Here is a 13,986-nt window from a genome sequence, read left to right as displayed (position 1 = left end):
CATCATACGGATGGATCACCATGAACAGCGTAACATGCCATAGCTTCATGACACACTGCGCAGAGGTTTGGAATCTGATCCAGGACATTGGCTCAAAGACGGTTAATCAGGAGCTTTACGCCACCACCTCTTCTCCCTTACTGGCCAAATACGGGCAGCGAAAATTTCATCGACCACCAGGATTCCAACCGGCTTACCTACGAGGCGAGCGCTATCACGCAGGAATACGTTAGTCATCTCGCCTACGGTAGCGGGTGTAGAGTGAGGATTAGAAGTGAGCTCCGTCTACATCTACAACTACATGTACATCTGCGATCTTCAACCCACTGTGAATTACATGGTAAAATGTTGGTCCCATTGTAACAATTATTAGGGCTTTTACCCGTTCCGTTAACGTATGGAGCGCAACAAGAATGACTGATTAGGGGCTTCGGTGTATGCTGTAATGAATATAATACTGATTTCACGATCTCCACGGGATCGATACCGTGACATTTTCGGGATAGTTTCCTTCTATCTACAGGAACTTGCAACGTCACTTGTTCCAATATTTCTGTGACTCTCTCTGCGAATCACACAAACGTGTGACCATTCATACCGCACTAGCCTGTATACATTCAGCATCATCTGTTAATCCTATTTGGTACGATTCCGCACATTTGAGCAATATTCGGAGATAGAGTGCACAGTAAATTGCAAGCAATCTTCTTTGTAGAGTGATTACATTTCCCTAGTATTTTGGCCGGCCGGTGTGGCCGAGCAGTTCTAGGCGCTTTAGTCTGGAACCGCGCGACCGCTTAAGTCGCAGGTTCGAATCCTGCCTCGGGCTTGGATGTGCGTGATGTCGTTAGCTTAGTTAGATTTAAGTAGTTTTGTTCTAGGGGACTGATGACCTCAGATGTTAAGTCCCATAATGCTCAGAGCCCTTTGGACCATTTTTATTAACTATATATGATTAATATGTCATCTATGTCTGAGGTACAGAAAAGATAAACCTCATTTATGCTTTATGCTGGAAGTCGCTGCGCCCTTCCAGGAACAATCATTATGGTACCTTACGTTCTCGTGTGTGATGAAGGTTATCCGTTAAAGACTTATTTAATGAGATCATACCCATTGTCAAAACTTGGGCCAAAGCAAACCATTTTCAGCAAGCGTATTTCTAAGGCTCTACAAGTGGTGGAATGTGCTTTTGGAATAATGATTAGTAAATGGCCATCGCTCCAAAGAAGTACTGAAACTGAAAAGCTTGATGGTGTTGACATTGCCGAACGTATATGCTCGTTACGCAGCATCGTAGTTATTAAGGAGGCGGAAGAACCAGCAGCGGCCTTTACATCACAGCTAACGCAGTTGACAGGAAGAAGTGCATCTATCGGCGTGAAACAGAGATAATTTTATTACGTTTTTTTTTCTTGCTCATGGTAAATGCACAAATGAAAGCGGTTTGGATATTTCACATAATACTAGTTATATAGAGTGAAGATATTGTTAAAGGTGGTGTTCTCATTTTTGTTTTTAAGTACAGCTACTACACTCCTGGAAATGGAAAAAAGAACACATTGACACCGGTGTGTCAGACCCACCATACTTGCTCCGGACACTGCGAGAGGGCTGTACAAGCAATGATCAAACGCACGGCACAGCGGACACACCAGGAACCGCGGTGTTGGCCGTCGAATGGCGCTAGCTGCGCAGCATTTGTGGACCGCCGCCGTCAGTGTCAGCCAGTTTGCCGTGGCATACGGAGCTCCATCGCAGTCTTTAACACTGGTAGCATGCCGCGACAGCGTAGACGTGAACCGTATGTGCAGTTGACGGACTTTGAGCGAGGGCGTATAGTGGGCGTGCGGGAGGCCGGGTGGACGTACCGCCGAATTGCTCAACACGTGGGGCGTGAGGTCTCCACAGTACATCGATGTTGTCGCCAGTGGTCGGCGGAAGGTGCACGTGCCCGTCGACCTGGGACCGGACCGCAGCGACGCACGGATGCACGCCAAGACCGTAGGATCCTACGCAGTGCCGTAGGGAACCGCACCGCCACTTCCCAGAAAATTAGGGACACTGTTGCTCCTGGGGTATCGGCGAGGACCATTCGCAACCGTCTCCATGAAGCTGGGCTACGGTCCCGCACACCGTTAGGCCGTCTTCCGCTCACGCCCCAACATCGTGCAGCCCGCCTCCAGTGGGGTCGCGACAGGCGTGAATGGAGGGACGAATGGAGACGTGTCGTCTTCAGCGATGAGAGTCGCTTCTGCCTTGGTGCCAATGATGGTCGTATGCGTGTTTGGCGCTGTGCAGGTGAGCGCCACAATCAGGACTGCATACGACCGAGGCACACAGGGCCAACACCCGGCATCATGGTGTGGGGAGCGATCTACTACACTGGCCGTACACCTCTGATGATCGTCGAGGGGACACTGAATAGTGCACGGTACATCCAAACCGTCATCGAACCCATCGTTCTACCATTCCTAGACCGGTAAGGGAACTTGCTGTTCCAACAGGACAATGCACGTCCGCATGTATCCCGTGCCACCCAACGTGCTCTAGAAGGTGTAAGTCAACTACCCCGGCCAGCAAGATCTCCGGATCTGTCCCCCATTGAGCATGTTTGGGACTGGATGAAGCGTCGTCTCACGCGGTCTGCACGTCCAGCACGAACGCTGGTCCAACTGACGCGCCAGGTGGAAATGGCATGGCAAGCCATTCCACAGGACTACATCCATCATCTCTACGATCGTCTCCATGGGAGAATAGCAACCTGCATTGTTGCGAAAGGTGGATATACACTGTACTAGTGCCGACATTGAGCATGCTCTGTTGCCTGTGTCTATGTGCCTGTGGTTCTGTCAGTGTGATCATGTGATGTATCTGACCCCAGGAATGTGTCAATAAAGTTTCCCCTTCCTGGGACAATGAATTCACGGTGTTCTTATATCAGTTTCCAGGAGTGTAGAATGTATACAGTATTTCACTTATTTTTGTACTAGTTTCCAGTAAACATGTGGTTCAAAATGGTTCAAATGGCTCTGAGCTCTATGCGACTTAACTTTTGAGGTCATCAGTCACCTAGAACTTAGAACTACTTAAACCTAACTAACGTAAGAACATCACACACATCCATGCCCGAGGCAGGATTCGAACCTGCGACCGTAGGGATCGCTCGGCTCCACACTGTAGCGCCTAGAACCGCAAGGCCACTCCAGCTGGCGTAAACATGTGGCACATTTCAAATAAATCTGATGGCAGAATGTTATGTTACGTTACGGTTAATGTTTCCATTTACTTCTATATTCAAGTTCTCTGCAACTTTCAACCGTAATTTGCTCTGTAAGTCGCGGTGGTGATACTACTTCTTCTCCATACCCCACAGCGGCCTGCTCTCATTCGCAGTGCTTATAAGATTCCAGATGGTAATTAAGAACAAAGCAAAGTCAGACACAATCACCAATAGGTGCTCGCTTGCGCAGACTAAACCGGACTAACACCAGTTCACTGGAATCCGTCAGCCTCGCGCGATAGAATGCCCCCAACTTATTTGTGTGCAGTGGACGAGGGCGAGCGCCGCTTCAGGTCTTGGCAATACTAGGTCGAATGCGTTCACTGTGGCACCGACAATGGTCATCAGAAGATGTTGACAAAGGTCACCGTTAACAATGGACGACAACTTGGTCACAGCGTGCCCAATCTCCGTCTGTTTTTGGCGGAGTCAGGAAGGTTACGTTAGAATCTATTCTACACATGAAGCAGGTTATATTTTAACCTCCTAATGACTACCACTGAGCCTCTCTGCTTGGAAACGAGAACTGCATGCCGCCTTTTGCTCTCGATAAAGATACTAGATATTTGCGAACGAGCTATATCTGTGTCGAAAAGAACGTGACGAGTACTGCACACTGTGTCTTCAGTCATCAGACAAGTTTTACGAAATATGTTTTGCTGTATTTGTTTGAGTTATGTGGCTATACGCCAGTTAACCATCAATGCTGTCATTCAGCACAGGTGTGGAAGATTTAAGTTTAAAGTTTAGAATGAGACTCTGAACACCTACTCCACTGAAAAACAGGAACACGCACAATTCATTTGCAAACCATTTCATACAGAAGAATCACCACCCAACTGGCATAAGAACACCAGAAAGCAGTAATAATGATTTGTTGACAGCTAATGCCTGCTAGAACCCTATAAATATCCACTGCAGTATAACCATAAGATACGCCACCCTTCTCACTTGAACAATTTTTTTTGGTAGGTTATAATTTTCGTCTAAAATTTCCGATAAAGAATTAGCCTACTTGTGGTTTCTAATAAACCTGCACTTTCAGTTTTTACATTAAAAACTTACGATAGTTTTCATCCTCAGTTTCTCGCAGGCCATATGTAGTATTTGAGAACGTCGGTCGATTTGTCCGAAGAAAACAAACTCATTTAAATTTCAACGATTGTCGTCCAAAGTCTTTATTTTGGATTTACGAGAAAGGGTTCAGTGTGACCGCGCACGTAGTGGCGTATTGATTCGAAAAGATCGGCCGTCTTCTGACGGTGTCGGTCGCCGTCGGAATCTAACGACATCGGTGCCACTTGTGACCGCAGCCTAAGTGGGAGGAGCCCCGGCAGTCAGGCGGTGGCTGCGGTAGTAAGTGCGCGCGCTGGCACACACTGGTGCGACTCACCTCAGCGGGTTGAGGATGGCGCGGTGCCTGTCGATGGCGATGGCGGTGAGCGTGAAGATGCTGACGTTGACGCTGAGCACCTGCACGAAGGGGCAGAAGGCGCACATGAAGTGCGGCAGGTTCCAGCGCTGCAGCAGCGCCGCCTGGAACTACACCACAGCGCACCGTCACTCACTCACTCACTCACTTCTTTTAAGGGGAGACGTAAGGCAAGTGAGCATCAAAAATTCGATTTTTAGATTTTAGCACATTTGAAATTCCTGGTCTTTCATGCGTGAAACAGTTTTTGTTTTATATAAATACGACAATTTTTTCGTGAGATATGGTGGTTTTCCTGACGCTCTGTGCAATCTGGGGACGGTGACAGCAAGGCTTATGACCGGGTTTGTGCAGAACAACCGTATGGCCCTAACGTCACAATTTCTAAATTAGAGTGTATTTGGCATGTCGAGAAGAAAATAGTGTCCAGGTTCAGAAGATTATTGAAAGAAAAGTCAAAAATAGTGTTGGAAGATGGTAAGAAGACAGGTGGTAAACGTCGCCTGACAAATGTTGAAATATATTACAGAATTATTATGGCTTGGCCATAGAAGAAATGTAGGGAATTTAGAAAACATAAAAGTAAAGGAAACAAAAGAAAAATTCGGAGTAGGTATTAAAATCCATGGAGAAGAAATAAAAACTATGAGGTTTGCCGATGACATTGTAATTCTGTCAGAGACAGCAAAGGACTTGGAAGAGCAGTTGAACGGAGTGGACAGTATCTTGAAAGGAGGATATAAGATGATCAACAACAAAAGCAAAACGAGGATAATGGAATGTAGTCGAATTAAGTCGGGTGATGTTGAGGGTATTAGATTAGAAAATGAGGCACTTAAAGTATTAAAGGAGTTTTGCTATTTGGGGAGCAAAATAACTGATGATGGTCGAAATAGAGAGGGTATAAAATGTAGACTGGCAATGGCAAGGAAAGCGTTTCTGAAGAAGAGAAATTAGTTAACATCGAGTTTAGATTTAAGTGTCAGGAAGTCGTTTCTGAAAGTATATGTTTGGAGTGTAGCCATGTGTGGAAGTGAAACATGGACGATAACTAGTTTGGACAAGAAGAGAATAGAAGCTTTCGAAATGTGGTGCCACAGAAGAATGCTGAAGATTAGACGGGTAGATCACATAACTAATGAGGAGGTATTGAATAGGATTGTGGAGATGAGAAGTTTGTGGCACAACTTGACTATAAGAAGGCATAAGTTGGTGGGACATGTTCTGAGGCACAAGGGATCACAAATTTAATATTGGAGGGCAGTGTGGAGAGTAAAACTCGTAGAGGGAGACCAAGAGATGAATACACTAAGCAGATTCAGAGGGATGTAGGCTGCAGTGCGTACTGGGAGATGAAGAAGCTTGCACAGGATAGAGTAGCGTAGAGAGCTGCATCAAACCAGTCTCAGGACTGAAGACCACCACAACAAAAATAAAAGTTGTATGGGCTATCTTTTTCCATAAACTTTCCACAAGTGAAAATCCAGTGCACGGTCTTTACCCGAATGATCTTGACACTTGGTGCAATGCAGGAGAAGTGCCAGATATGACCACAAACATTCTTTACCTGCATCAGTAGTGAATGAAATTAAACCCATATTTAAAGACATTTGTGAAGATACCTTGTTGAAGAAATGTCTTCATGGGAAAACCCAAAATTTAGATGAATTTGTGAATTCTGTCATATGGAACTGGTTACCGAAAACTATTTGTTCAGCTTACAACCCTCAAATTTGATGTTTGTGACGCTATTTTATGTTTCAGTGATAGTGTAATTAGGAAACTGGATGTTTTGGAATTATTGGGCATAAGATCTAGTGGGAATACTACAAAATCCTTGGTGCAAAGAGATAAAGAGAAAGTCAGCAAAGCAGATTTGCTAATTTAAAATGCACATAAGAAGCCAGAGAGAAAAGAAGAGGGATCAAGAGAAGAAAAGATCAGTATGACTCAGATGATGCTCGGTATGGTGCAGGAAAATGTTAGTGGTCAGTAATTCTCATCAATAACTGTACTAGAATTGCAATATTAAACATTAAATTGATATTTATCAAAATTATTTTTTTTTATTTTCAGGTACCATTATTTGATAAACTAATGGGGTTATAAACATGAAATTTGGTCAATTAGTATAAGTTGTTATAAGTAAACTGAGAACCATTAAACAATCAGAAATTGTTTTATAATAATTAATGTACAAAAAGTTAAATTTTACTAGCGAAAGAATAATTTTTTTCTTCAAAAACATAAGACATATTATGTTCATTTTACTTATAAATTGTGGCAAATGTCTTACATATATGCAGTAAAAATTTTTTCACTTAAGCTGCTTTTGAAAAGTGTACCTATTCAAAGGGTAAAATAGCATTGGCAGAATAGGGATAGAAATAGCCTTCCGTTTCCCCTTAAGAAATAAACCTCAAACTGTTCTTAGTTCGCACATCTGCACTACTTGACATAAGCTCTGAACAGGGCAAGGTGACCGAGCAAAATATCAATCACCTCCTTAGAAGAGCACACTGATCAACAGAAGTGAAACCGTTTAACGCCGGGAGTTTTTTACTGTGTAATTAAATAGGTTACCGCAGTCGGTGCCATTGTTAAGTAACACGCACAAAATAGTTTGCAACATTTCGCTAGGCACTTGGCAGTATTGGTATACTGGGTCTCCCAGGACATTTTTGATACTAAATTGATATGCAAAATAATTAAACTGGTTAATTAAATATGGTATGGGGAACGTTTTCGTGGGATACCATGGGTGATATCGTCGTTCTGGGAGGCACAATAGATCAACACACTTCAACACACTTATGGATCTATACTTGGGGACCTTCTCCACCCCCACGAACCGTTTGATCTTCCTCAGTACGATTGCATCTACCAGAAAAATAATGCAACGTTTCACACAGCCTGCAATATATCAGAGTGTTTCGAAGAATATCAGAATGAGTTTACTGTTCTTCTCTGACCACCAGATTCCACGGCGACCGGGCCGTTCTCTCCATGGATCCTTAACGGTGTAACCTGGAATAGCAGCCCACGACGCTGGAATCGGCATAGTTCCACATCCCAGTCTGCAACTTCCAGAACCTCGCTGACACTCTTCCTGCACGCCTCCCGTAGGTCCGGGTTGCAGAAGGCGTTTATTCGTTCTGTTGGAAGGTGATCACATTAATGTGACTGGACAGTGTAAAAGTAACTCTGCTTTAAGACGGAAGAAATTAACTGTGACAAATCGCTGTAGCTCTGTTAGTCTCTCTTCAAAATGTCATGAATTTGGAAGCTGTCTATCAAATCTCATTAGCTGCTACAAACAGTTTGCAATTAATGTTTGTAAGGGTGCGCGGATGAATCCAGGAATTTATTTCATTTTGTCAGTGGCGTGTAACCGTAATATACCGTCCCATCTTCCTCTGAGCATGAATGCTCGGGTGTATTCTCTCTTCTGCAAGTAAGCATACGGCTACTGCAGTCCGTCGTTTCAGAGTAAGCCCCTGTGTGTAGCTACGTTACCACCCAGTCAGTTACCAGTTGCCAGTTTAGATCGCCTGCCCGTTGCGTTCGATTCCAGTCACTCTGTGTGTGAACGGTCTAAATTGTACCAAGCGAACATGTGACTCTGCATCATTAAATTAATGGCAGTGAAGCGATGTTTACGTCATAACCTCTTGTATGTGAGCAGTGCAGTAAGACGTAGAGACACGGTAGAAAGTCGCAAAGATGTCTGGACATGCCCATGATCAAACTGCGAATGAAGTTACCTGGTTTGTTGGTATACCAACGCGGACTATAAAATGAGACCACAAAGGAATGGTTCAGTGCTCGCAGCCTTGTAAACGCCGTACGAGTTGTGAAGGTGACTGCCCGCAACGTACATTTGAAGTCGTGTACCTCGCAAAACGTAGTGTTACATTCAACTGCCCATACCGAATGGGTCAAACTAGACGGAAACTGGACTGTACCTGGCTGGAGGTATACTCAACCGAGTCGCGATTTTGCCTTTTTCCAAAAGATGCAAGACGTTGAATTCACCGATAACCAAATGAGGCGTACAGTTCGTAGTGTGTGGACGATGCACCTCAGACAAAAGGTGGTTGTTTGGTATTGTCGAGATCTTTTTGCGTTCAATGATTTGCGCTACCTCATTCAGGCTGCTTTGAACATGAACCGTGATGTTTATTTCAACATTCTCAATGACCAAATGCTGCCCTTTCCATCTCACCTTCATGATGAGTATCCTGTGGACACTCCCGGGTTCAAAGAGGACAACATAGTTTTACACAGTACTGCACGGATGCGCAGCTCGACTGACTTGTTAAATCTCCTGATTTTTGTCTGATAGAAACTACCTACGTCAACTTATAAAAGTGAGTGATTCGTAGCAGTCAGCATCGCTACAATTTTGTAACTCCGTGTGGTCTAATGACCAATGAGTGGCTTAAACTGGATATGACACGCGCGAGGAACTTGCAGATCTCATCCTCGCCAAAACGAGGTGTTGCACAGTATTAGCGTGATGTGAGCTGGCGATAACGAATGTTTTGTTAGGTACCAGTAGAAGCTCCGAGTCATCTTCAAAGGCTTACTGAGGCCAACTGAGTACACAAACACATAATCTTATTACAAATAGTATGTGAAATATACTTTCATCTGATGGGCGTTATTTATTCCTATGTTCCAATTACCTTGTTATCGATTTTGGCATCACTACTGAAATATTTAATTTTCTGAATAATTTTTTAACTTCTTTATCGTGTATGATCAGTGCCATTATCGAATAACTACTGTAAACTGAAGAAACCTGAAGACAGCACTTTTCAGGAGGTTCGGGACAACACTTTTCAGAATGAATTGCACAGCGTATTACATCTCCCCACGTACATCTCGCGTAAGACCGAGAGGAGAAAATTCGACACTTACCGACAATCATTTTTCCCACGCACTATTCGAGGGAGGAACAGGATTGGAGGGATCAGATAATGGTACCGTAAGTACCCTCCGCCACACACCATTTGGTGGCTTGCGGAGTATGATCTAGATGTAGATGCGAATCTCAATACCCACCATTGCGCACAATCAAAATGGGCATAGGATACCGGGTTAAAGCTGAACCCATACAAAACCCAAGTGGGCTTGTTGGTCATTCTAGGTTCATTAGCACGAAATGTCGGGAATCTCTAACATCTTTAACCCTAAATGGGACAAATATCAAGCGTTCTTTTTCATCAAAGAATCTAGGAAAAACAATAGATGAAAACCTAAATTAGACTGAGCACGTAAACGCAATGTGGAAGTAGGCAAAGCATCTCTCGATGCTCTACAAAAATATAAAAAGCTTGAACAAACACTTACACTTCCAATTACTGATTACAGCGATGTTAACCTGCAAGGCCTTTCTTACAAAAGCTCACGGCGACTGGAGTTATTTATGAATGCCTGTGTTCGTTAAATCTGTGATGTTCGAATCTTTGATCATATTTGAACAACATATGCTGAGCTATCCTGGATACATGCGGACAAGCGCAGAGATTTCCATACTCTCTGGAGAAACACCCGCTCCCATCAGAGAAAAATACTTTCTGTCCCGTTCCATCATTCAGCCACTTCTCGATTTCCTTCTCAGACGCAGGATTACGACCCTTGAATAATCTCCCGCATCTTCATCTTCACAAGACAGTTAATGACATATCTAATAAAGCAAGAATAATGACTACCATTGTCCCTGTCTGCACTAGTTTCCCTTGTAAATCCTTCTTTCCAATAAGATCTTCCTCTTTTCACAGGTTCTTTATTCTTTAGCTGGTGCGATGCCCTTGAATTTCCTTTCGCCAGAACTTTCTATATCAGAAAAAATATATCTTGTACACCTATAAATTCATTTTACATCTGCCGTTATCTTTATTTTTGTTATTGTCATTATTATTGTTATTACTAATATATTACCACATTACACACTCAAATCATTCTATTACTTTAATGTATATTAAAATTATTTATTTTTTAGGAAACTGTGACATATGTATCAGACCCTGGTCCGATGTAAAGAGGGCCTGATGGCTCTCGTCAGATTAGGTTAAATAAATAAATAAGAGAAATGCGTTTTTTTATAAACGAACTATGATGTGAAACAGTTAAAATAATTTTGTAAAATCTATACAGAAGGTACCCTGGCTATGTCAGAGAATTGTATTGTACCAAGTCAGTTGAACTGAGTGGTTAAAACGAAATTTTTGGAGTACAGACGATCTTTGACAACAGCAGACCGTTAAACAGTGAAGTGGTGTAGCTATGAGTAAGCAAGAACCCAATGCGAATGGCTCTGGCTAACTGAATGTGTGTGCAGCAATATTTTATGGTTGTTAGAGACAGAGCAAGTTACAACAGCTATTGGTTATAGAAGAGCACCGTTTGTCCGCAGCAAGTATAAGAAATAAACGAATCCGACGATGAGATGATAGAATTAGAAATTATGGAACACTGTTGCTGCCGAGTTACTACTTAGCGCTTGTAGAATCCAAAACTGTAAGATCCAACCACTTCAGACTATCAGCTTCGTAAAAGGCTTGCCAATGTTTTGAGTCAGTTCGACAATACAATTTTTCGTGTGAACTTCAATTATAATGTTAGAGACATCATTATTCCAAGTCATCATTACCAATAACAGGATAAATGTCCAATTGGTCTATATTCAGAGCGTCACATTATTGCTAAATTTTGTGAATACTGAGAACAATAACTTTTTCAGGATGTAAAACTACTTTTTCTTGAGCTCGAGAGTTCATATTGTACTTAATTAAAGTTATTAACTAACATTTGAGTAGCAACGGTAACAACTCCATTTTGAATTAAACATTTAAAAGAACTGTTTAAAACATTGAATCTGTCAAATCATAATACAATTTACTTTTTACTTAATTGCGTACAACTCTTTCTTTTAAGCAAAGTTTGTGAAATTTTACATTCATGATAAACTTGATAATTGTAACAGTGAAGATGATGGTGATGTTATGCTACGTCATTATTATCACGTCGTGTACTAATGTGGTCCATTCACTTTCCATCTACTTTATGATTACTTTACACAATTCTATAATTCGGAGTAGAGCTTCGGCTTTTTCTTTTTTTTACCCCACCGAGCGAGACAGCACAATGGCTAGCACACTTCTCTGGGATTCGGGAGCACGAAGGTTCAATCCCGCGTCCGGCCATATTGATTTAGGTTTTTCGTGATTTCCCTATATCGCTTAAGGGAAATGGCGGGATGGATCCTTCGCAATGGCGCGGCCTGTTTCCTTCTCTACCCTTTCCTAATCCGAGCTTGTCTTCTCCTCCTGCATCCAGTTTTTCATCCCATGAATATGAGAATTTATTGCTGGCCAACAAACTACGGACGATATCGATACGTATGTACCTGTTTATGTGATCTTACGTATGATTAGATTCAGTTTGTTTCAAACAAAAATTGTCTGTTTTAGGACTGGCCACCGGACTATTTCACTGTATGATTGGAAATACATTGAAATACAAATTTTAATTAATGATAAATTCGACTTACATTTCTAACTTGATCTCTGTAATTGCATTTAATTTCATTATGTCTTGTACTTGTACTGCAGCACTCGTCAAAGTAAGTAGTAATTGTTCTTGTAGTCGAAGTGGGATCAATATCGCGAATTCTTTCTTTTCGACCAGTGTGTGGTATAATCGACCGTGATTACGTATGTATAAACTGTCGGAAAGACATGGTTTCATAAGTCATCTTAGCAAAACGACGCAAACAAGAGTACAACTAATCACTAAAATGGTAACAGAACACACTGTTATAATAAAGACGTAATGATATGAAATGCAATTATCGAGATCAATTTAGAAATGTAAGTGGAATTAATCATTAATACACTCTTACAAAGAGGAAAACAGCCGACGCACCACGAAGGAATTATACCGATTGGGACGGAAAGCGGTAGGTGTGATGTACGTGTACAGCAAACAAATGGTTACAATTTTAGAAAATAAGAATGCTTTACTTAAGAGGAAAATCTTCATAAAGTAAGCAAGTGAAGCACGCTCTGGTCCACCTCTGACCCTTATACAAACAGTTATTCGGCTTGGCGTTGATTGACACATCTGTTCGACGTCTTCTTGAGGGATATCTTGCCGAATTCTTCCCGACTGGAGAGTTGGATCAATAAAAACCCGAGATCACTGGAGGGCGCTACCCTTAATGCTCCAACCGTTATCAGTTGGGGAGAGATACGGCGGCCCTACTGGCCAAGGTAGGATTAGACAAGCACAAAAACAAGAAGTAGAAACTATCGACATGTGCGGTCGGGTGTTATCTTGCTGAAATATAAGCCCCGGATGGCTTGCATGAAGCACAACAAAACGGGGCGTAGTTTATCGTCAACGTACCGCTCTGCTATATGGGTGTCACGGATGACAACCAGAGGGGTATTGCTATTAAAATAAATGACACTCAATCAGTTCTGGCTGCAGTGCCTCATGGCTGAGAAGAGTCAGGTGTCACGTCACTGTCCGCGGCGCCTCCAGACAATTTTTCGGTCTGTAATCTCATTGACGGGATATATTTGTCTTCAATGGTTAAAATTTGGAAATTTGTGGTAAGGACTATGGGACCAAACTGTTGAGGTCCCAAAGCATACATACTACTTAATGTAACTTAAACTAACTTACGCTAAGGACAACACACACCCATGCCCGAGGAAGGACTCGAACCGCCGATGGGAGGCAGCCGTGAGAACCGTGGCAACGCGCCTAAAACCGTGATGCTATCCCGCGTGGCTTCAGTGGTTAGTTCCGCTTCTCACTGAGCCTGTTGATCACTGAATACTCGTCTGGAGATGCTCCAGATAGTGGTGCGATGCCTACCTGACTACCATATGTAGCCACTGTCATATAGGGTGACTTTTGCCATGGAACGTGTAATACTTGCAAAGTAATTGAGATTTTTTGATGTAATAATTTCAACTGTCTTTTAAAGTGGAAATTATTTGTTGGTTTTCAACAGCTTCAATTTGTAGATGTACTGAACTTGTAACTGATTTTTGGTAACACTTCTGCATATTTGATTTTACTTGCTGATTACTCGTGTATGGTAGAGTAATAATGTAACGGATAGACGACTAAATATTGCAATGAAAGGATTTTTTCGATTGCAGCTCTTTTAAATTTCAGTAGATTATTTGTACCTAGGTGTAAATCATGCTGTACATTGAATAACCTTTTTACATTTGGAGAAAACTTTATT

At 42.4% G+C, this 13,986-nt stretch overlaps 1 protein-coding gene across 1 annotated transcript in view; it reads right to left on the bottom strand.

Moving 5' to 3' along the window:
* Positions 1 to 13,986, bottom strand: part of LOC126284307 (RYamide receptor-like) — a 1,455,467-nt gene that overhangs the window by 550,995 nt on the left and 890,486 nt on the right. The window contains exon 5 of the mRNA XM_049983138.1: positions 4,677 to 4,825. Within this exon, the coding sequence (XP_049839095.1) occupies positions 4,677 to 4,825 (149 nt within the window). The remainder of the gene's footprint in view (positions 1 to 4,676; positions 4,826 to 13,986) is intronic.

The sequence above is a fragment of the Schistocerca gregaria genome, chromosome 8 (assembly GCF_023897955.1).
Source record: "Schistocerca gregaria isolate iqSchGreg1 chromosome 8, iqSchGreg1.2, whole genome shotgun sequence".
Taxonomy (NCBI): Eukaryota; Metazoa; Arthropoda; class Insecta; order Orthoptera; family Acrididae; genus Schistocerca; species Schistocerca gregaria.
The sequence above is the reverse complement of the archived record's forward strand: the minus strand, read 5'-3'. Positions and strand labels throughout refer to the sequence as shown.